The sequence below is a fragment of the Nerophis ophidion genome, linkage group LG28 (genome assembly GCF_033978795.1).
Source record: "Nerophis ophidion isolate RoL-2023_Sa linkage group LG28, RoL_Noph_v1.0, whole genome shotgun sequence".
Taxonomy (NCBI): Eukaryota; Metazoa; Chordata; class Actinopteri; order Syngnathiformes; family Syngnathidae; genus Nerophis; species Nerophis ophidion.
The window spans coordinates 12,861,413-12,887,219 of NC_084638.1; the positions used below are offsets into that span (position 1 = coordinate 12,861,413).

The following is a 25,807-nucleotide window of genomic DNA, read 5'->3' on the forward strand; positions in this document are numbered from 1 at the left end:
AAAATACTTCTTACCATTAATGCGACTTCTAGAACTGATGCGGTAGATTAAAATGGATGGATTAAAATGCATGAGAATGTTTTTGATTTTGAGCATGATTTTAAACACTGTGATTACCAGCAAAATGATTCATTAATTATGGTGTTGAGCAATTTCAGCTAAGTTTTACCTGAGGGCCAGATGCAATCATCAAAAGAGCCACATCTGCCTCAAGAGCCATAGGTTCCCTACCCCTGTGCTAGATCCCGCTGCTTCAGTCTGCTGGCGACAAATTGACAAACAGACTTGATTGTCTGCCTGGGAATTGAAAATGTGAATATCCATCTGTGTGTAGCTGCTTTTGAGCTTCTAATTCTGAACACGGTTCGCCAAACAGTCGGTTTGTGAACAATACTGAGAAGATGGTCCGTGCTCAGAAAGCAACCTATTCAAATCAAATCTACAAGTATTGTCAAAAACAGAGGTCAAGTATGCAACCAGAATTTTGTCAAAAGCATTTTGCTTCATTTTATGTGTTTTATTGTGTTATGAAAAGACTCTGAATTGCTCAGTCATAGAAGATCAGACTTTAATTCTGAGTTTCCAGGATTGAAGTACTTCTTCTGCTTGCCAAAAATAGGCTCTGAAATTCTCCTGCAAGGGCATCCTGCTTGCCTATAATGTTCTGTGATCACAATCTGAATCAGAAGTACTTTATTAATCCCCGAGAGCAAATTAAGATTTTCAGTACAATCTGATTCAAGAGCAAACAAACATTACAGGGAGACAGAACAGGATCGCAGATGGGTCTGCCTACTTACGGCGCCCCTTACAAAAAAGGGAAGGGGGATGAATAAATAAATAAAAAATATTCAGTCAAAGCCTCGGGCCCTGGAGAGGTGGTCCAGACTGAGGCCTAGGGAAGAAAGAAAAAAACCTCATTGCCATTGCACACATAAACATATGTGTAAGAGGGAAAAATCAAAGAACACAAAGGACATTAAAAGAGCAGAGCTGATGCAACCAGCTGCCACTCCAGCAGTGTTATTGCTACATACTGCTACAAAAGCAATAGTAAAACAACAGAAAATAATGAACTAATAATATATATTGCGCACACACGATTGCGCCCTGAATAGATAAGCAACCAAACAAAAACATCATTTTAACACCCATATACACTGTGGTGGCCTCTGCGGTGTTCTACACCTTTTTATCTGCAGGAGTAGGAGCAGCATGGCCGGAGACAGGAGCAACCAAGAGAGCTGCCCACCAACTCTCGGCCAGTATCCAGTCCACATGGATGAACGAGGATGCGTGCAAGAAGACCGAGGTGTCCAATACCTGCTCATTCAGCAAAGACACAGTGAAGCTTGTCCGTCCCGGTGCTCAGTGCCAGCTCCGCAGCCCTGTCTCTTCATCCGTATCTCCTCCAGTCTCTCCAAATGGACTCTGGTGTGGCAGAGACCCAGCAACTGGTCTCCGATAGGCAGATCCAGAACTTCACAAAAAAGCACCGCAAAAGTCACGAAAGTCACCCTTGTCACACAGTCCCAAAGGGTCCCCAACCAAAGCGCAAAAAACCCCCCACATGAAAACAAGAGGGAAACAGCAGGAACAGAAAAGGATGACACAAGAGCACAGAGCTCCTGACACCAGCAGCCACTACAGCGGCGCCATCTTAATGAAATACTTGTATGTTTAGTAATGGATGTAAAAAAAGAATATCTTACCTCGGAGTAAAAGGGAACAAGAATATGAAAATGAACAAGGTGTATCGCCACAATTTCAACCATTTTTACGCTTCCGTCATTGTAATGAATGACTCCCATCGCATAATTTATTTTTTAAATGTTGATTTTTTTTTTTAAACTAAACATTTACTGTAACCTAAGGGAAAAAAATACATTTTCAGAATTCTGAAGTAAATAATTTATTATAAAATAATTTTTTAAAATCGATTTATTTTTTATTTAAGGCTGCTGGACACATCTTTCAGGTTTGTATACATATCTGTGCGGTTTCATAATGAATACCGTATTTTTGATAACGTTTGTTTTTTATGTAATGGTTTACAGAGGTGGGTAGTAACGCGCTACATTTACTCCGTTACATTTACTTGAGTAACTTTTGGGATAAATTGTACTTCTACGAGTAGTTTTTATGCAACATACTTTTACTTTTACTTGAGTATATTTATAGAGAAGAAACGCTACTTTTACTCCGTTCCATTTATCTACATTCAGCTCGCTACTCGCTACTTTTTTTTATCGATCTATTAATGTTTGTTTTGGTTAAAGACAGAGCTTCAAAGTAGAATCTACGCATGCCTACGTTTCACCAATCACATGCAGTCACTGGTGACGTTGGACCAATCAAACAGAGCCAGGTGGTCACATGACCCGACTTAAACAAGTTGAAAAACGTATTCGGGTGTTACCATTTAGTGGTCAATTGTACGGAATATGTACTGTACTGTGCAATCTACTGATAAAAGTTTCAATCAATCAATCAATCAAAAGTGTAAAGGAAAAAAGACACTCTTTATTTCAACCGTACTTCCCGTCAAAAGCCTGAAGACTGATCGCACAGTTCCTGTCTTCACAATAAAAGCGCCGCTACATCGCGCCTGCGCTAACAAAATAAGAGTCTCCGAAAGCCAGAGCAAACAAGCTAGCAAGCTATGGAGTTTGCCGCCAATGTATTTCTTGTAAAGTGTATAAAAACGAATATAGAAACTGGACAAATAAGATGCCAAAAACCAACGACTTTCATCTGGTATTAGACACAAAAGAGGAACTTTTTTTCTCCTCCATTTGAAAACGAGGACGTCTTATTCCCATCATTGCAAGTCATCAGAATCAGGTAATACACCGACTTATATTCTTGTCTTCATGAAAGATAGGAATCTATGTGTTAAAGATGCATGTATATTCATTAAAACACCTTCAACATGTGAACAAAAACGGCAAAATAAATAAATATAAATTATATACTGTATATATAAATGTATGTACATATATATATATATATATATATATATATATATATATATTCATGTATATTTATATAAATGTATGTACATATATATATATATATATTTATATATATATATGATATGTGTGTGTATAAATGATTTGTGTGTGTATGTATGTATGTATGATATGTGTGTGTATAAATGATATGTGTGTGTAAACATGCATGTATATTCATTAAAACACTTTCAACATGTGAACAAAAACGGCAAAATAAATAAATACAAATTATATACTGTATATATATATATATATAATATATATATGTACATATATAAATGTATGTACGTATATATATATATAAATATATATATATATATATATATATATATATATATATATATTCATCCATCCATTTTCTACCGCTTATTCCCTTTTGGGGTCGCGGGGGGCGCCGGCGCCTATCTACAATCGGGCAGAAGGCGGGGTACACCCTGGACAAGTCGCCATATATATATATATATATATATATATATATATCTATATAAATGTATGTGTATATAATATATATATATATATATATATACATATATATATATGATATGTGTGTGTATAAATGATATGTGTGTGTGTGTGTATATATATATATATATATATATATATATATATATATATATATATATATACACACACACACACATATCATTTATACACACACATATCATATATATATATGTATATATATATATATATATATATTATATACACATACATTTATATATATATATATATATATATATATATATATATATATATATATATATATATATATATATATATATATATATATATATATATATATATATATATATATATATATTTCCATTTATTTATTTTATTTTAATGTACTATTATTTAATACATATTATTGTTTTAGTTGCTTAAGAGATATTCCTGGCTCTGAATTTGCTCATTGCTATTTTTATGTTTTTGTGCATTATTTGTTGCCGTAATCAGGTTACTCATCAGTTACTCAGTACTTGAGTAGTTTTTTCACAACATACTTTTTACTTTTACTCAAGTAAATATTTGGGTGACTACTCCTTACTTTTACTTGAGTAATAAATCTCTAAAGTAACATTACTCTTACTTGAGTACAATTTCTGGCTACCCTACCCACCTCCGATGGTTTATGATGACATTGTTATTGAAATACAGATGACACTAAAGAACCATGAAAAGTAAGTGTGGCAAAACTGGTTGGCGGAAGTGACGTCCGGTGCGCGCATGCGTGGACCGATCGGGTGATAAAGCAAGATGGCGTCTGACGGAGAAGTCCTAAACGCGGGCATTATATTTCTGTATTCTTACATATATGTTGTTTAATAGAGTACACACGGTTAATAATTGTTTGTAGCCGGATACATTAGTCTGAGCGCATTTTGACACTTCTCCTGTTTGCTGGCTTCACTTAAGGTAGCTTGCAGCTAGTTTAGCTGGCTAGTTAGCTTAGCTTGTTAGCTGCTAACAAAGAGACGCGGAAGTTATTTAAACATCGCTAAGTAGGGAACTAATGTGAGTGTAAAGTGTTGTGATTGTGTGAAAATGTGCGAAAGAACGATGGCAAAGTGCGGGGAGGAACTTTGTCCAACAAAAGAGGACAAGGAGCGACAACATCAACTACAGGATGTTACAGGTTTGTTTACTTCTTACTCTCACATCTTTACTAACTTTATATTTCATTACTAACACTATTCTGAAATATATTGTGTATAATAAGTTTGGTTGTCTTGTGAGGATGATGTACATAGAGTCGTCTGATACTTGCAACTGCGTGGTTGTCGTTGTTCTGTCGAATTTAACTACCCGTAAAAATGAGTTACCCAACCCAGTCCATTTGTAGAATAAACTCAGTCCATTTGTAGAATAAAAACTTAAACGGGAACATTATCACAATTTCAGAAGGGTTAAAACCAATAAAAATCAGTTCCCAGTAGCTTATTTTATTTTTCAAGTTTTTTAAGAAAGTTTACCCATCATGGAATATCCCGAAAAAAGGCTTTAAAGTGCCTGATTTTCGCTATCTGTAAATCCACCTGTCCATTTTCCTGTGACGTCACTGCGTGACGCCAATACAAACAAACATGGGGGATAGAACAGAAAGATATAGCGACATTAGCTCAGATTCAGACTCAAATTTCAGCGGCCTAAGCGATTCAACAGATTACGCATGTATTGAAACGGATGGTTGGAGTGTGGAGGCAGATAGCGAAAACGAAATTGAAGAAGAAACTGAAGGTATTGAGCGAATAGCTATTGAATCTATTCGCTAAATAGCTATAGCTATTGAGGCTATTCGGCGATCGCCTTCTAACCAACGATTGCATCTTTTGACCACTGGAGCAACTTAAATCCGTCGATTGGTAAGTGTTTGTTTGGCATTAAATATGGGTGGAGGGAAAGGCTGGATGCAAATATAGCTACAAATACACATACAGCTAGCCTAAATAGCAAGTTAGCATCGATTAGCTGGCAGTCATGCCGTGACCAAATATGCCTGATTAGCAGATAGAGTAAGTCAATAACATCAACAAAACTTTTCTTTGTGATTTCGTTGACTTTATCGTTGGGAATGCATCTGCTTTGAGTGTCGCAGGATAGTCACACACCTCTGTCGTAGCTTCGCTATCGTCGGTAAAATGTGCAGACCAAACAATCGGGACTCTCGCATCTTGTGACAGTTGAGCAACTTAAATCCGTCGATTGGTATGTGTTTGTTTGGCATTAAATGTTGGTGGAGGGAAAGGCTGGATGCAAATATAGCTACAAATGAGGCATAACGATGCAATATGTACATACAGCTAGCCTAAATAGGATGTTATCATCGGTTAGCATGCCGTGCTAATTGATGCACACTCCATGTAAGTCAACTTGAATCCGTCCCTGATCGTGTTGTTACACCCTCCGACGACACACACTGGCGAGGCATGATGTCTCCAAGGTACGAAAAACAGTCGAAAAAATGTAAAATAACAGAGCTGATTTGATTTGGTGTGTGTAATGTGTTTATAAAAATGGCGGATTGCTTCCCGTTGTAACGTCAAGGGTGAAAGCTCATCGCTCCGACAGCGAACAATTGAAAGGCGTTTAATACGCCAAATTCACCCTTTTAGAGTTCGGAAATCGGTTTAAAAAACAAATGGTCTTTTTTCTGCAACATCATGGTATATATTGACGCTTACATATGTCTGGTGATAATGTTCCCCTTTAAATCGATGCTTGTGCATATACACTAAATAAAAACATGTTAAATAAATATAAGCGGCAATAAAAATATACTTTAAAATGCTACTACGCATTCTATTTAAGGCACAGATAACATCCATCTATCCATCCATTTTTATACCGCTTGTTCCTTTCGGGGTCGCGAGGGGTGCTGGAGCCTATCTCAGCTGCATTCGGGCTTTAGACAGGCTACACCCTGGACAAGTCGCCATCTCATCACAGGGCCAACACTTATAGACAGACAACATTCACACTCACATTCACACACCAGTGCCCATTTAGTGTTACCAATCAACCTATCCCCAGGTGCATGTCCTTGGAGGTGGGAGGAAGCCGGAGTACCCGGAGGGAACCCACTCAGTCACGGGGAGAACATGCAAACTCCACACAGAAAGATCCCGAACCCAGGAGCGAACCCAGGACCTTCGTATTGTGAGGCACAGATACCAGTGTTTCCATATATAGGATTGGTACCTAAGAGAACTGGTTTGGTTATCTGTATAAGAAAAACATTCTCGGGCCCCTGCAGTCTACATATAAACTTTAACATCAGTTTTCTCAGGGTGGCGTGGAAGGTGTTAATCCCTAAATCACAAAAAAGCTTGCTGGCACTACTACCCCTGGCCTTTCTGAGGAGGATTCTGAGACAGTCATTATATGCAACCTGGAGTTTGTGCAAGCTCTCTTTCTTGAACCTCACCCAGAGGGGTGCTGTGTACATTGGGGTGCAGTAAGCTCTAGACCAAGGGTCTCAAACTCAATTTACCTGAGGGCCACAGAATGCAGAGTCTGGGTGAGGCTGGGCAAGAAAAGATTCCTTTAAAAAATGCGGCATTCTCTTCAGCATGTCTATGTCATGATCCGTGGTCCGGATCATGTTTTTGTGTTATTTCTGTTAGTTTGGACTGCTTTAGTTGTTTGAGCATATGTTAAGAAGCTGGAGGAACCCTGCATTACTGGGATATATAATGGCTACATCATCAGTGTACATAAAGTGGTTGATTAAGGTGTTCCCCATGATGCACCCTGTTCTGCATTCTCCCACTGCCTTGACAGGTCATCCATAGACAGGCTAAATAGACCTGGTGATAGAAGCCCACCCTGCCGTACCCCATTGCCAACTCTAAAGGGAGAGGATAAACTACTCCCCCATTTTACCTGCTTCGTCTGCCTGTCGTACCAATATGCCAGAATATACCCAGAACACCCCTATGCTTCAGATTGGTGAAGAGTTTGAGATGGTTGACTCTGTCAAATGCCTTAGATGCATCAATACACCCTACCAACATTGTAGGGCCCTGCACTCTGTATTTTTCTACAGCTTCTTTTAAAGCATAAATACACAAGTCAGTGCTGTACTTGCTCTTAAAGCCAAATTGGTTGTCTGCGGTGCAAATAAGATCCCCAACTCTGTATAATATCCCACTTTCCAGTACTTTAGATGGCACGCTGGTTCGGGCGAAAGGTCAATAATTGTCCATAATTGTAGGTACTAAAATAACTGTCAGCATAGCAGCTGGCAGGATGCCATGCATTACCAATCTACCAATATATACCTACTGCATGTACTTAAAAACTTAAAGGAGGTGTTTGGATGTTTTTTAGGTTCTTTGTAGGCGTAATAATGCGACTCTAATAGCATCTATTGCAGGGGTCACCAACGCAGTGCCCGCGGGCACCAGGTAGCCCGTAAGGACCAGATGACTAGCCCGCTTGCCTGTTCTAAAAATAGCTCAAATAGCAGCACTTACCAGTGAGCTGCCTCTATTTTTTAAATTTCATTTATTTACTAGCAAGCTGGTCTCGCTTTGCTCAACATTTTTAATTCTAAGAGAGACAAAACTCAAATAGAATTTGAAAATCCAAGAAAATATTTAAAAGACTAGGTCTCCACTTGTTTAAATAAATGCATTTATTTTTTTACTTTGCTTCTTATAACTTTCAGAAAGACAATTTTAGAGAAAAAATACAACCTTAAAAATGATTTTAGGATTTTTAAACACATGTACCTTTTTACCTTTTAAATTCCTTCCTCTTCTTTCCTGACAATTTAAATCAATGTTCAAGTATTTTTAATTTTTTTTTATTGTAAAGAATAATAAATACATTTTAATTTAATTCTTCATTTTAGCTTCTGTTTTTTCGACGAAGAATATTTGTGAAATATTTCTTCAAACTTATTATGATTACAATGCCCCAAAAAATATTCTGCTAAATCTAGAAAATCTGTAGAATCAAATTTAAATCTTAGTTCAAAGTCTTTTGAATTTCTTTTAAAATATTGGTTCTGGAAAATCTAGAACAGGGGTGGGCATTACGTCGATCGCGATCGACTGGTCGATCTCGGAGGGTGTGTCAGTCGATCTCAAGCCAGGCATTAAAAAGTATACATAAAAATGAGCAATCATCAATCATACCAAGACTTCACTTTCGTCAGTTGTTTGACATTCTCGGCACCCGAGGATCTTGTGAGATGACGCTGCCTGCTGCGAGCTCATATTTAAGAAAAAAATCACTAACAGGGCGGACGCAGAGAAACACATTTTATTTCTAGAGACTCCGTACCTACTGTCAAAACTCTAAAGACCGACTGCACAGCTCCTGTCTTCACCATAAAAGACCTGTTTCATCCTGCCTGTGCTAACAAAATAAGAGTCTCAGAAAGCTAGCGTGCACAAGCTAGCAAGCTACGGAGTTTGATGCCAATGTATTTCTCCCCCGCCCTCAGCGACCGCTTTCTCACTTGCTTGCCCACCCGCACACTCACTGACGTCACTCACCTGCTGCCAGACATTAAAGGGCCACACACATAGAGGTGGGGCAGGTGGTCCGGTGGGGGGTGGAGTAGGGGCGGCCAGACGGCTTCCCGGCCTGAGTCTGGCGGTGGAGGTATGTGGAGGGGGGCGTAGCCTGCGGGCCTGTCGCTGAACGGTGTGTGCCAGGACCGGCCTCGAAGACATCGACAGTTCCGGTGAGCTTGGACCCCAACACAGGCTCAGCATGTCTGACTGTGTCTGCTGACCTGTCCACTGTGTCTGTGTGTGATGAACAGCCTCTTCCAGACAACACAGATAGATGTGTCAACCCACAGGGCATCTTGGCTTCAGTGGGATTCAGCTCTGGGAGCCATTTGTGGGAGGTGGAAGTCGGAGACAACAGTCACTGGTCTTTAGGGGTGGCCAGTGACAGTATCGGTAGGAAAGACTTGTGGAGACTGGATGACAACCCTGGTGAACCAAGTGGTGGTGTGTGCACAGTGTCCTTCTACTCTGGTTTGTATCACGCTTCTCCCGGCCACAGTCCACCTCTGACACTCAGGAGAAGACCATCCAGAATCAGAATACAGTTAGACTCGGAGAAAAAAAAAAAAAAAAAAAGGGCCACACACATATGCTACTCTCATAACAAAGTGTTTAAAAAGGAGTATGCAAGTTGGACAAATGAGATGCCAAATCCAACCACTTTCATGTGTTATTGGACAGAAAGGAGGACTTTTTTTTTCCTCCATTTGAAAATGCGGACGTTATCAGCACCACTGTCTAATTCCAATCAATGCAAGTCATCAGAATCAAATACACCAACTTATATTCTTGTCTTCATGAAAGAAAGGAATCTATGTGTGTTAAACATGCCTGTATTATCATTAAACACCATTAACTTGTTAACAAAAATGTCTCTTTCCTAAATAAATAAATATAAATTATAAATAGAAATGAGGTAGATCTGCTCGACTTGGTCAATTGAAAAGTAGCTCACCTGCAGAAAAAGTGTGAGCGCCCCTGATTTAGAAGAAACAATGATTTGTGTTTGTTAGAAATATAAGTTGGTCCAATATGTTATCTATTATAACAAAGTGCAGATTGGATTTTAACGTATTTAAAATATGTCATCAAAATTCTAAAATTTATCTTAATCAGGAAAAATTACTAATGATGTTCCATAAATTATTTTATTATTTTTTTCAAAAAGATTCAATTTAGTTAGTTTTTTTATTCATTTTTTTCGGTTGAATTTTGAATTTTAAAGAGTCGAAATTGAAGATAAACTATGTTTCAAAATTTTATTTTCATTTTTTGTGTGTTTTCTCCTCTTTTAAACCGTTCAATTAAGTCTTTTTTTCATCATTTATTCTCTACAAAAAACCCTCCGTAAAAGGAAAAAAAATGTACGACGGAATGACACACAGAAATACCATTTTTTTTATACATTTATAGATCTATTTATTAAAGGTAAATTGAGCAAATTGGCTATTTCTGGCAATTTATTTAAGTGTGTATCAAACTGGTAGGCCTTCCCATTAATCAGTACCCAAGAAGTAGCTCTTGGTTTCTAAAAGGTTGGTGACCCCTGATCTATCTTAAGCAGACTTTTGATCGCATTTATTTACTATTTAGAATGCATGAATAAGAAAAAACGTGTGTTCTTGATAGGCAAAATATAAAAAAAAGTGTGGTTCCAATTTATGTGACGTGAAGTATATTTATTTAGCGCTTTTCTCTAGTGACTCAGAGCGCTTTACATAGTGAAACCTAGGGCTGGGCAATATCCATCCATCCATCCATCATCTTCCGCTTATCCGAGGTCGGGTCGCGGGGGCAACAGCCTAAGCAGGGAAACCCAGACTTCCCTCTCCCCAGCCACTTCGTCTAGCTCTTCCCGGGGGATCCCGAGGCGTTCCCAGGCCAGCCGGGAGACATAGTCTTCCCAACGTGTCCTAGGTCTTCCCCGTGGCCTCCTACCGGTTGGACGTGCCCTAAACACCTCCCTAGGGAGGCGTTCGGGTGGCATCCTGACCAGATGCCCGAACCACCTCATCTGGCTCCTCTCGATGTGTATCTCAATATTTTTAGGCCATGTCGTGATACACAACATATAACTCGATATTTTGCCATAGACTGGAATGAACACTTGATGCATATAATCACAGCAGTATGATGATTCAATGTGTCTACATTAAAACATTCCTCTTCATACTGCATTAATATATGCTACTTTTAAACTCTCATGCAGAGAGGGGAATCACAACTATGTCAATTTAGCAAAAGTGTATTTATTAAACAGTTATTAGACAGTGGCACAAACATTCATGTCATTTCAAAACAGAAAGTGCAAGATTTTCAGAGACATTTTAAAACAAGCTATGAGTGCACTTTTGTGCATGATGTCACCATGATGACATATCAAAACAACACTAAATTAAAGTGCACTTTTTGTACAGAACACCACTGCAATAGTTTAAAACAAATAAAGTTCACTTTTGTGCATGATGTCACACAAGTTATTTCAATAACTGTCAAATAAAAATGAGCTGCATAATAGGAAATCAAATGGTGTATGTCCTTCACTATGTGGTAGGTTCCTGCAGACGCTACCTCCTTCTTTTATTGACTATTTTTTTCATACAGTGTTTATCTGGAAATGGTTGCTTCGGCATTTTGTTTGCTGTGGCAACGAACGGAGATGTTGACATGCAGAGTTTCAAGCACTCTTCATTCTCTATTGGGTGACTTTTCAAATGATGCTACAAATTAGTTTTACTGCTACTTTTTGGAGCAACGCTTTTGCCGCATAATTGTTCAACATCTTCCCGCTTGAAGCCAGACAATGGACTCCCTGCTGTTATTCTTGGGAATTAATCGTTACTTCATTTGTTACCAGATTCGCACCTTCTTTCTCTCGTATAACCACTCGCAACACACCGTTAGCATCACAGCTACTGTTACCCATGTCGCTACCTCTCTGCTCGCGGGGGGGGTGGGGGGGTGTGACGTTGCAAGCGCGACAGTATGTGACGTATGTAAGAAGGTGCACATGTTTTTTGTCTCTGTGAGAAGGAGAGACAAGAAAGAGTGGGAAACTTATGAAGTGTAATGCCCACAGCTAAAAGCAACTGCGTGAGAACATATACTCGAATATCACGATATAGTCATTTTCTATATTGCACAGAGACAAACCCGCAATATATGGAGTACATAGATATATCGCCCAGCCCTAAATTGGACTAAGACGTCTCACTCTGTGCATTGCTCTCAGCACCTGAGCATGTTTATTCCACAGTAGACTTGCATGAACAAAGTGAGCCTCTTGTCAGTCATGCACAATCTTTGTTTCGACTACTTGCAATTTTCCTTCACACGTTTTCCTGTGTGCAGTAGTGTTAGCTACACTTACTTTAATGTGGGAGATGGAACTAGTCATTTTTATACAATGCTGAAGTACAGGCCCCCATATAGCTGCCCGGAATATGCCTGTTTATCCATCCATCCAACCATCCATCCATCCATCCATCCATCTTCCTCCGCTCATCCGAGGTTGGGTTGCGGGAGTAGCAGCCTAAGCAAGGAAGCCCAGACTTCCCTCTCCCCAGCCACTTCGTCTAGCTCTTCTCAGGGGATCCCGAGGCGTTCCCAGGCCAGCCGGGAGACACAGTCTTCCCAACGTGTCCTGGGTCTTCCCCGTGGCCTCCTACCGGTTGGACGTGCCCTAAACACCTGCCTCGGGAGGCGTTTGGGTGGCATTCTGACCAGATGCCCGAACCACCTCATCTGGCTCCTCTCGATGTGGACGAGCAGCGGCTTTACTTTGAGTTCCTCCCGGATAACAGAGCGTGTCACCCTATCTCTAAGGGAAAGCCCTGCCACACGGCGGAGGAAACTAATTTCGGCCGCTTGTACCCGTGATCTTATCCTTTCGGTCACAACCCAAAGCTCGTGACCATAGGTGAGGATGGGAACGTAGATCGACCGGTAAATTGAGAGCTTTGCCTTCCGGCTCAGCTCCTTCTTCACCACAACGGATCGGTACAACGTCCGCATTACTGAAGACGCCGCACCGATCCGCCTGTCGATCTCACGATCCACTCTTCCCCCACTCGTGAACAAGACTCCTAGGTACTTGAACTCCTCCACTTGGGGCAGGGTCTCCTCCCCAACCCGGAGATGGCACTCCACCCTTTTCCGGGAGAGAACCATGGACTCGGATTTGGAGGTGCTGATTCTCATTCCGGCCGCTTCACACTCGGCTGCTAACCGATCCAGTGAGTGCTGAAGATCCCTGCCAGATGAAGCCATCAAGACCACATCGTCTGCAAAAAGCAGAGACGTAATCCCGTGGCCACCAAACCGGAACCCTTCAACGCCTTGACTGCGCCTAGAAATTCTGTCCATAAAAGTTATGAACAGAATCGTTGACAAAGGGCTGCCTTGGCTGATTCCAACCCTAACTGGAAACGTGTCCGACTTACTGCCGGCAATGCGGACCAAGCTCTGACACTGATCGTACAGGAAGCGGACTGCCACAATAAGGCAGTCCGATACCCCATACTCTCTGAGCACTCCCCACAGGACTTCCCGAGGGACACGGTCGAATGCCTTCTCCAAGTCCACAAAGCACATATAGACTGGTTGGGCAAACTCCCATGCACTCTCAAAAACCTGCCAAGAGTATAGAGCTGGTCCACAGTTCCACGACCAGGACAAAAACCACACTGTCCCTCCTGAATCCGAGGTTCGACTATCCGGCGTAGCCTCCTCTCCAGTAAACCTGAATAAACCTTACCGGGAAGGCTGAGGAGTGTGATCCCACGATAGTGGGAACACACCCTCTGGTCCCCCTTCTTAAAGAGAGGGACCACCACCCCGGTCTGCCAATCCAGAGGTACCGCCCCCGATGTCCATGCAATGCTGCAGAGTCTTGTCAACCAAGACAGCCCCACAGCATCCAGAGCCTTGAGGAACTCCTGGCGGATCTCATCCGCCCCTGGGTCCTTGCCACCGAGGAGCTTTTTAACTACCTCAGCAACCTCAGCCCCAGAAATAGGAGAGTCCACCACAGATTCCCCAGACACTGCTTCCTCATAGGAATACGTGTTGGTGGGATTGAGGAGGTCTTCGAAGTATTCCTTCCACCTATCCACAAAATCCGCAGTTGAGGTCAGCAGAGCACCATCAGCACCATACACGGTGTTGACAGTGCACTGCTTCCCCTTCCTGAGGGATGTATGCCTGTTTGGATTCTTTAATTTTGGGCCTTTTAGAATCAGCATGTTTTCGTCCATTTGTGTCAAGGAGGTGAAATTAGGTCTGAAAACCTTTTGACAAGTTGACTTCATGTCATTAGAACTTTTCAAAGTGTAGAATACCATCCGCATGAAATAGAATATTCTACTTTGAAAGTATACTGGATTATTTATTTTGTGTTTGTGCATTACTTCCTGTCCCACACGAGCAGATTTTAGCTCGATTGAACCGCCTTGTTGTGTTGACCACTAAATATAGAAGCCAGGCAGTGGAAACTGACTCATTGACTTGAAAACAAAAAAACGAAACTGGTCTGTCGTGGCGCTGTCGTTCCACATTCAGTGGAAATACCCGGTTACACTTACAAACGTTGCTACGCGAGATAAATGAAACCACGAAGCAACAGGAAATACACTTTCAACCCACAGCATTCGCGGTGAGCGAACCTGACCACAAGATGCAGAGACAACAATACGGAATACAGATTTACATTGACAACCTAATGTTTTCTTCAAGTTTATACATCAGTAACTGACATTAAAGTCACAGGGAGCGCTGGAGCCTATCTCAGCTGCACTTAAGTGGAAGGGAATTTATCGCAATATAGATTTTAGGCCATATTGCCCAGCCCTCGTAAAAAGTGGTCTTCTTTTCCTGTGAATAATGTAAAGAGCATCGTGTTTGTTTTCAGGCCAATTCATATAATTACTTGTTATTTTAAGTATATGTACTGTAAACTTACATGTTTGTAATTTTTGTGTCCTGCAGAAGTCTGTGAAGAACAACTTCTGCCTGAAAAACAGGAGTGTAGCTTCAGGATGGTGAAGGAGGATCCATCAAAGAAGAAGATCAGGTGTCACGAACCCTCTGGTGCCTCCTTTTCCTCTTTGACACAGACTCCTCCCTGTAAAAAGGAAGAGGAAGACACACCGACGCCACACATTAAAGAGGAAGAGGAGGAACACAGTGTCAGGAGGGAGGGAGAGCATTTTGAAGGACTGATGGAGTTCCCAGTGACTGGTGTCCCTGTGAAGAGTGAAGGTGATGAGGTCAAAGGTGAAGGTGAGGAGAGGGGAGGGGCGGATCCTCCAAGCAGCAGCTCAACACAACACATGACAACAGAAGCTGATGGAGACCACTGTGGAGGATCACAAGCAGACAAGCTCTTAGCTCCACTATCAGATAGTGAGGACACAACGTCACACTCTCCTGACACTGATGATGAAGACTCTAAAGATGATAAGACATGTCACACTGACAACACTCACTTGACATGTTCTCTCTGTGACAAAACCTTTAAATACCATTGTCGTCTGAAAACACACATGAGAACACACACTGGAAAGAAACCTTTTTCTTGTTCAATCTGTAGCTTATCTTTTACAAGGAAGGAAAATATGAAAGAGCACACAAGAACACATAAAGTAGAAAAAACTTATGCGTGTCATGTGTGTGATTCGAGGTATATACGAAGTCAAGGTTTGAAAGAACACCTGAAAAGACACACTGGGGAAAACCTTCTTAAGTGTTTTGTGTGTAATTCAAGTTTTGTCCAAGGTGATCATTTGAAAAGACACATGAGAACACACACAGGAGAAAAACCTTTTACCTGTTCACTCTGTAGTAAAGGTTTTGCACAAAGTCAAAATTTGAAAGTACACATGAGAACACACACTGGTGAAAAGCCTTTTTCCTGTTCAAGCTGTGACTCATCTTTTACAAGGAATGAATATTTGAAAGTGCACATGAGAACACACACTGGTGAAAAACCCTTTTTCTGTTCAGAATGTGGTAAAGGTTTTACAAAAAAAAATGTGTTAAACGTACACATGCTAATACATACTGGAGAAAAACCTTTTACCTGTTCAGTATGTGGCAAAAGTTTTACACACTGTCAGAGTTTGAAAAAACACACACTTTTACACACTGGTGAAAAACCTTTTATCTGTTCAATCTGTAGTAAAAGTTTTGTACAGAGTAACAATTTGAAAGTACACATGAAAACACACACTGGTGAAAAACCTTTTTGCTGTTTAGTCTGTGGTAAAGGTTTTGCACAAAGTCAAAATTTAAAAAAGCACATAAGAACACACACTGGTGAAAAATCACATTCATGTTCAATCTGCAACATGAGCTTTTGTGAACGATCAACCCTTAGAACACACATGAGAAGACACCCAGAAGAGAAAGTGTTGAGTTGCAGTGTGTGTGGTGAACGATTCTCTTATAAGTACCAGTGTAAGAAACACAAGTGTGCTGGTGAGAACAGCAGCAGCAAATGAAACTGCAGGATTTGAAATAAACTGTCAAGACTTTAATTTTGACTTTCTAACAACATCAGCACATATAACATATGTGACTTTGTTGTTTGTGTAACAATGTTTTTAACATGCTTCTACATTTATAGATTTGATATTTTATATTAGTGCTTTTTCAATCAAGTACATACATTAATATGCAACATTGTGTACTTTCATTAAAAATTGAACAGATCAATTTGGCTGAAACGGTGAGAGTAAACAGTACAAGACATACAATAAACATTTTATGTGTATATTTATATATTCATCAGACAATTTTAGACTAATTCATAATACTGTTTTTATAGGTGCTTGAAATATTGAAGTGTGACAAATTTGTATTTCTAATTGTTAAACATCCCATAGATAAGCACCTTTATATGATATACATATTTACTGGTTCACATCTGAAACATCTTCTGCACCACTTCAGGAAGCATATTATTATTTACTTTATACATCTTTTGAACAGTTGTCTTTTATCCAATTTTAAAATGTGTGACTTTATTAATCATTTGTTGGGTCTCTATACCACTGTATCAATTATCTTTGTTACTCTCTTTTGTAATATGATGATTGTGTTGTGATTGTTTTATATGTATGTCCCCAGACCTTTATGCAATATTAAAGTGAGAGAAAATGGCTGAATTGTTTGTGGAAGGATGGTTTTGTTTTTACAAACATACATTTCTGGATTTAAAAAAAAATCCCCATTGTTGTGTTTTAAACTTTTTAAAAAAAAAAAAAATTTCCTTTATAAACATCCCCAAAACATGTCAATATCAATCACAGTTTTAAGTGTCAGGCAACAGCCAATATTGTAAATCATCCCACAGATATTTAATTTGCATACATTCATAAAATAAACACTTTATTTTTTTCCCTATTACAGAACAATCAAGCGTTGTCTTCAATTGCAAAACAATATCTTAAAAAATATTTCAAATGGTCAATTCCAGTTTTTTTTTTTTGTTTGTTTTTAAATGAACTCCTTTGCTTCTGGAAGTATGGAAACTTTCAAGTTATTCGTATTTTTTATTTGTTTGTTTTTTTCCAGATAAAATACAGTAATAAAGAAATTGTAAAGAATTGTCTTATTTCAGAGTTTCAAATCTCTAATATTGTGTCCATCCACCAAAAGCCCAGAAAGTTTAGAAAAGAGTTATGAAAAAGGTTAGCTGCTGTATTTAGAATATTTTGAACGGAAGCTTTTATATATTTTTTTAAATGTTTGTGTCTATTTGCAGGTCGCACTTAATGAAATATTCAAATAATAAAATACTTGTGTCAGTCAATAAGTGCATCAGCGACCAAATGCCTTTTTCAAACCATTGCTGTACAAAGATGGATTTGTTCCTTATTTTAATACAACAACAATTCCTTAGTAGAGTATTGTGTGTGAGGAAGTTGTGTTTGTAAATTAGATTCCAGTACAACAACACTTGCTGGTAGGGATGAGTACCATTCACTTTTCAACCAATATGGCACAGATTCTGGTACCCCGAAACTGATACCTGTTCTCAACGTTCCCACTTTTTGGTACTTTTCTGTGTGGTGATGATATTGTTTGTGATAATAAATCTCAATTTTTATTGCAACATTTAAAATGATACTGTTATGATAACTGTTGTCCTTTTCTTATATCTTGTTTAATTATTTTCAAATTATCATTTACAAGTAAGTTTATTTACGGTTGCAAGTCCAATACGCTAGAGGGCAGTAGTGTAAACTCATAGTGTTTCTTTTTTGTGCCCAAAAAAGTGTTAATGCTGTAAATATTGGATTTATTACGCACCAGCTGTTTGATTCTAACATTCATATTAGTCATAGTTTTAATTAACTCATTTGGTGGGGGGTTAATGTCATGAGAAATTGCTAATGCTAATCAGTAGCACGTCAACAGCAAAGCCAATGTATATTAGCATCAAGCTACCACAACTTTTGGAAAAGTAGAGCCTTACTTTACCTGCTATTATAGCGTTTTTTGAGTCCATTTCTTTGTTGGCCTTGACAACTGCAAAATTTACCTAAAGGTAGTTTGGCTCAGCCTGCTCTCAATGCTGCTGGAGTGATCGCCAAATTCCGAACAGAGGGCAAATCTTTCTCTTGTATTACCACTAGCAGCACTCCGTTAGCACAATAGCTAACGTTACCATGCTGTTACCTGTCTGCTTCGCGATAGCGTATGACATTGCACGCGCGACAGTATGTGACGTATGTAAGAAGGTGCGCTTGTTTTATGTCTCTGTGAGAAGGAGAGACAGGAAAGATTGAGAAGAGGATGAAGTGTAATGCCCGCAGCTAGCAGCAACTACGTGAGAAGGTATACTCAAATACTAACGATATAGTCATTTTCTATATTGCACAGAGGCAAACCCGTGATATATGAGTATATTCGATACATCGCCCAGCCCTAATTCTAACTCATAAATGTAAATAAAAGTCCACTTGCGAAGGAGCCAATGGGAGGTCCTCTTTAACCATCCAAAAAACGTCAACAATACTCCATTTACATTCCGTGGCTTGAATATCGACCAAGTATTAGTTGATTTGAGTTTGAGTTTATTTGGAACCTTGTCACGCGTACGGTGCACTTGCTGCGCAGAGTTGCCACCTCTTGGATGCACGTATACCAGACAGGCAGGAGTGCAGGTAAGAACTTGATTTTAATACAACAATAAAAAGAACACTGACACAAAATGGAAAAATAAAGCGCGTGCCTACGCACGGGAAGCTAAAGCTAAAACATAGCAGGAGACAAAAGTACAAACAAAAGACGTGCCGAGCGCACGCGAAGCTAAGGCGGAACTTAGCACAAAGGAATCTCTAAAGCATGGAACTTACGTGACTGTTGCATTTAGCAAACAATGAGCCGAGGACGAACTAAATAATCAGGTGGGCTTAAATACACAAATAATAATCAGAAACAGGAGTGTGACAGGAGCCCGTGAGGAGGAGCACATAACGTTGCCATAGTGACTAAAACAAACGAGAAAGTGCTCAAACACAAGGAATCGGCCGAGTCCAGAACTAAACATGAACAAAGACATAAACGGCAAAACAATAAACGATCCGCACAGCAGATCGTGACAACCTGCAAGCATACAAAATGATACATCACCATTTCCAGTTTGTCTTTTCAACATGTTGTAAAAGGAGTAGGAAGAAGCATGGCTTATTTAATCATTCCCCTTTTCTTTTACATAACAGTTTCTAAAACTATTGTTCACTTCCAGTTCGCAATTTATTCACAATATACTCCATAAGTAATCACATTGCAAATAAATAATACTTAGTGAAGTAAGTTACATTTCTTATGGTGAGATGAGTAAGAGCATCTACAAAATGAATGGATGGATTAAATTAATTCAGAATGTTCATCATGGTTCTTCTTCTTTCTACTTTGTAAACACTTTAAGTTTTAGTACATTTTTTGTTTGCTTTGCTTAATCCATTCCATCATTTAATTCCACATCCTGATATACTGAAGGTCTGAAGTGTTGTACGTGCGTACAAATGTTTTAAATTACATTTTTCTCGAAGATTATATTTCTCCTCTTTTTTTTTGAGAGGAATTGTTCTATATTCTTGCCTAGCAGGTGATGGTTTGCTTTGTGAATAATTTTAGCTGTTTGCAAATTCCCTATGCCGTGGAATTTCAGTGATTTTGATTCAATAAATAAATCCATCTTAGTGCCATTGCAAATATAAGCTTTGGCTTCAGCCTATTCCTTTTTCCGTTATTCTCTTTCTTTTTTGTGTGTGTGTAAATGTGTATGATTGGGAAATATGTATAATCTTTACTGTTAAAATGATGGTAGATAATATGACGGAAATAAACTTATTTCATTCAAAAAAACATATGGGACACAGGTTGTCTTACATCAGCACCGGAAGTGGTAAAATCAGCTGCTCACCTAATGGGGACAGCAATCTAAGGGTTACTGGTAGGGATGATGTTTGATAAGAAATTATTGAGTTCGAGCCCATTATTGAATCCTCTTATCGAACCGATTCCTTATCGATTCTCTTATGGAATCCATATAGGTTGTTGTATATGGAAAAAAACACACAATATTTGGTTTAACAAAAGCTCACTTTTATTTTATAATAAAAAATAAATAAATATTGACGATCCGTACGATCAGTGTCAGATCTTGGTCCGCATTGCCGGCAGTAAGTCGGACAAGTTTCCAGTGAAGGTTGGACTCCGCCAAGGCTGTCCTCTGTCACCGATTCTGTTCATAACTTATGGACTGAATTTCTAGGCGCAGTCAAGGCGTTGAGGGGTTCCGGTTTGGTGGTCGCGGGATTAGGTCTCTGCTTTTTGCAGATGATGTGGTCCTGACGGCTTCATCTGGCCGGGATCTTCAGCTCTCACTGGATCGGTTCGCAGCCGAGTGTGAAGCGACCGGAATGAGAATCAGCACCTCCGAGTCCGAGTCCATGGTTCTCGCTCGGAAAAGGGTGCAATGCCATCTCCGGGTTGGAGAGGAGACACTGCCCCAATTGGAGGAGTTCAAGTACTTAGGAGTCTTGTCCACAAGTGAGGGAAGAGTGGATCGTGAGATCGACAGGTGGATCGGTGCGGCGTCTTCAGTAATGCGGACGCTGTATCGATCCGTTGTGGTGAAGAAGGAGCTGAGCTGTAAGGCAAAGCTCTCAATTTACCGGTCGATCTACGTTCCCATCCTCACCTATGGTCATGAGCTGTGGGTCATGGCCGAAAGGACAAGATCATGGGTACAAGCGACCGAAATGAGTTTTCTCCGCCGTGTGGCGGCGCTCTCCCTTAGAGATAGGGTAAGAAGCTCTGCCATCCGGGAGGAGCTCAAAGTAAAGCCGCTGCTTCTCCGCATCGAGAGAAGCCAGATGCGGTGGTTCGGGCATTTGGTCAGGATGCCACCCGAACGCTTTCCTAGGGAGGTGTTTAGGGCATATCCAACCGGGAGGAGGCCACAGGGAAGACACAGGACAAGTTGGGAAGACTATGTCTCCCGGCTGGCCTGGGAACGCCTCGGGATCCCCCGGGAAGAGCTGGACGAAGTGGCTGGGGAGAGGAAAGTCTGGGCTTCCCTGCTTAGGCTGCTGCCCCGCGACCCGACCTCAGATAAGCGGAAGAAGATGGATGGATGGATGGATATTGACTGTTGTAACCCCCCTAAAAAAATACAATTAATACATATTGACTAATGTTACCCAAAGTATATTAAGTGTGATTTTTCAGATAAACAATTATATACAGTAACACAAAAACAACCCGTCTCTGTGATCACTATAAGTGTATAAATAATAATATAGTGTTAAATAAAATCAGTCCCTTGGGCACAAAACTGAAAATAATATAGCTCTCCAAAAAGTGCACTTCTGCTGCTATTGGAACATCCTTCTGGGGTCCATCAGTGTGGCCTCCTCCAGGAATGACTGCACGTCCTTGTCCTGGAGGGAAAATGAGGGACAGACACAGCATAGAATTAGGGGGGGAATTAACTGAATGTGAAGACTAGGGTGTCTGTTATTAAATCTTTATCATTAGTATGTGGAATTAAAGGATGGAATGGATTAAGTAATGAAGTTAAACATTGCACTGATATGATCCAGTTTAAGAGGTTGTTCAATATAATAGTGCTTACAAAGTACAAAGAAGAATTATGAGAAATACTTTCAACTTTATTGAAAATAAGATATTCTTCATCTCAGTATATTAATAATGACTGAATTAATTAATTACATATTACAAAACTGTTGTATATACTAATTAACAGATGTTTTTTAATTATAAAATGATGTATACATGTGTAAACGCTCTGAAGTGGGAAAGGGGTAGGATTAAATAAGCTTTACTTCTTTCTACTCCTTTGCGGACATGATGTAATGTGAAATGATATGAAACTGTGATGTGTTATGCTGTAAGTGTGTTCATGTACGGAATAAACTAAAGAATGAAAGAAAGCACTAGTTTATTAGACAGACCTGCAAACTCTGGAGGGGTGTAGTCTACAAGATACTGTTAACGTTATCAGACACATACAAAAAGGCCAACGTTAGCATTACCGTTAGCCAGTGACTATGCTTAGGTAACGTTAGTCTAGCTAACATAACTGCAGTCCTGGTTGACATAAGAGGCAACCTTATTTTAGCCTAAATTAAATGATAAATGGTTGTAGTTGTATAGCACTTTTCTACCCCTTTTTAAGGAGCCCAAAGCGCTTTGACAGTATTTTCACTTTCACCCAATCACACACACATTCACACACTCAAGGCTACAAGTGAGCAAATATGGAAATTAACCGGCAACAGTTAACGTTAGTTACTCACCGGCACTATCACTGGGACTGGGGCTGCAGAGGAAGAGGGGCATGTTTCGTCATCTGTCGCTGCTTCTCCACGTGTCAAAGACGGTTCTCGAATGTTCAGGTTATATGCGGCCTGAACATGTTTCAACATGCTCGTTGTACTTCCCCCTTACATGAGAGCGAAGCTTGGCAATAATTGCATATTGTCGATTCCTCGTCATATTTTTTTGTAAAATGGAGCAGTGTCTTGAGGCATTTTTTCCGGTCCATTATTTTTGCTGCTTTCTGTATCTGAGCTACGTCCTTTCCTGTGATGTCCCACAAGGCATTTCCTGTGGGACTGGATTCATTCCCAGGGATTCAAATAAACAACCAACTCTTTTTCTTTACTACCGTGGCCTCGATAACGGGAACCGTTCCCAAAAAGGGATTCGAGTCCATGGAATCGGTTCTTTTCTTATTGAACAACCGGGAGAACCGGTTTCGAACATCATCCCTACACACGATTGCAATTGATTGGAATCAAGTCTGAATGTCATTAAAACAGTTAGCGCCATCCTTGCACGCTACACCGCTACAACACAGATGACGGAGAGAAGACGCTGTCGAAGGTGAGCCACTTAAATAAGACCGGCCACAAAACGGCGCTTCCTGAAGTGGTTTAGAAAAAACATGATAATATTACCCCTTTAATGCGCCTTATATTTCGGTGCGCTTTTTAATGAAAAAAACCTGAGTAGACCCGCTCATCAGCAGTGTGCCTTATATTCCGGTGTGCCCTATAGTCTGGAAAACACAGTACCTTGAAATACATTTCTCTTCAACTTTCTTTCCTTAGTTTTGCCAAAAAGAAGACGAGAAGAACACACACACACACACACGCGCACACACACAGCCTTATCGACAATAAAAAAAATTTTTTTTGGTCATTACCAGCTCCATCACAAAACTTCTTTAAGGTTTATGAACGGAGGGTCTTTGATTTTGTCTGGGACGGCAAACCAGAAAAGATTAAAAGAAAGGTTTTGTACAATGAGTATGAATATGGGGGCCTAAAACTTCTCAACCTCGAAGCTATGTGTCTCTCTTTAAAAGCATCAATTGTTCCAAAGATGTACTTAAATACTGAGTGGTACACAAGTGTCCTGTTGGACAGAAAACATGTAATGTATCAAAGAAAATTGTATCCTTTTTTACAAGTGATCCCCTCCTATTATTCTTATGTAGAGAATCTGCTGGGAAACATGGAGGGGTTCATAAAGGAAACAATCCACTCATGGTGGTGTTTTCAATTTCATGTGCCAAAAAAAAGAGATGATATTTTGCAGCAGATAATATGGATGAACTCTAATATTTTAATAGATGGAAAGCCTTTCTTTTGGAAAAATATGTTTGAAAGAGGAATAATTTTTGTCAATGATATGATCAATGAGAATGGTAAAATTATGAAGTATGATGAATTTAGAACCATGTATGGTGATGCTTGTTCAAGCTTTTCTTTTAATCAACTAACTGGAGTAATTAGGAAAAGATGGAAACAAATAATTAATTATGGAACTACTAAATTACTAGTTTGTAAACCTCTAATAAGAAATTCTAGTTGGCAAAAAGGAACTAAAATTAATAAAAAAATATATAATTTTTATTTAATAAAGAAATCTTTGAAGGCTGTCCCATATAACACATATGGAAAATGGGAGGACTTTTTTGACTGCCCGTTGCCGTGGGATGCCATATTCAAACTAATCTACAAAACTACTATCGATGTGCAAAACCGTTATTTTCAAATTAAAATTATTTATAACTTCTTACCAACGGGGAAAATGTTAAAACTATGGAATATGACTGAGTCAGATGATTGCCGCTTTTGCTGTCAGGAATCTGAATCCACCCTGCATTTGTTTTGGTATTGTCATATTGTGTCTTCCTTTTGGGTGGAAGTTGAAAAAACGTGTTCAAGGATTGGTTTGTTTATGAAGCTTGATATAGTTTCTGTTATTTTAGGAGAGTTTATTGACAAGCATGACTTAGTTAATTTAATTATAGTACTTGGTAAAAGGTTTATTTTTAAGGCCAAAAATAGATATTCACTTAGTATTACTTTCTTTAAAACATTTATTCAGTATTTTTTAACTTTAGAAAGATACATGATTGACAACGATAATGATGCCAAAAAACATGAAAAAAGATGGGAAATCCTTAAAGGCTTATTATGAAAATGTAATAATGTTTATAGATATGCAACAACAGCAACATATATGCTATCTGTTGTTGTGTTCCCTTTTTTTGAGTGTACAAAATGAAGGTGTGTGTTGAATCTGACTTGGACATAATATGGACTATACATAAATGCTTTTTATGAAAATGTAATTTTGTTTACAACTTATATGCAATCTGTTGTTTCCCTAATTTTTGTTGTTGTACATGGATGAGGGTGTGTGTTGCTGAGGCCCACTTTGACATTGTCTGGACTGGACCTGGTTTTAAAAACCTTTTAGACAAGTCTAATTCCATTAACAACCTGGTCTGATGAAGATAAGGTTATTTTATTTTTATTTTTTTAATAAAATAAAATGAGATTAAAAAAAGGAAAACAATGACATTTTTTTTGGATAAAAAAGAAAGTAAAATCATATAAAACAATTACATAAAAAATAGTAATTAATGATAGTGTTAGTGGACCGGCGACACACACAATCATGTGTGTTTCAGGGACTATGTCCCTTGCAGACTGTGTTATATATGTTGTGGGAACCAGCATTTTGGTAGCAGAAAGAAACAACCCTTGTTTGTGTGAGTGGGTGTGGCTGGGTGTGAACGGGGGAGGGAGGGGTTTTCTTTGGGGGGTTGATGCACTGATGGAAAGTGTATTTTGTGTGTTTTTGTGTTGATTTAATAAATAAAAAAAATAAAAAAATTAAAACAAAGTCCTGACGATTTGAGGAAAAATGTCA

At 39.3% G+C, this 25,807-nt stretch overlaps 2 protein-coding genes across 3 annotated transcripts in view; both read left to right on the plus strand.

Annotated features, from left to right (window-relative positions):
• Positions 1–25,807, plus strand: part of LOC133545570 (gastrula zinc finger protein XlCGF26.1-like) — a 384,938-nt gene that overhangs the window by 159,759 nt on the left and 199,372 nt on the right. The window lies entirely within an intron of this gene.
• Positions 4,243–17,205, plus strand: LOC133545572 (gastrula zinc finger protein XlCGF57.1-like). Of its 2 annotated transcripts, XM_061891279.1 has the most exons (3): positions 4,243–4,650; positions 9,331–9,511; positions 15,026–17,205. In XM_061891279.1, the coding sequence occupies exons 1-3, from the start codon at positions 4,642–4,644 to the stop codon at positions 16,537–16,539; spliced, it is 1,704 nt and encodes a 567-aa protein (XP_061747263.1). In that variant the 5' UTR covers positions 4,243–4,641; the 3' UTR covers positions 16,540–17,205. The 2 variants fall into 2 exon arrangements, with proteins under 2 accessions (XP_061747263.1, XP_061747264.1); XM_061891280.1 differs by lacking the exon at positions 9,331–9,511.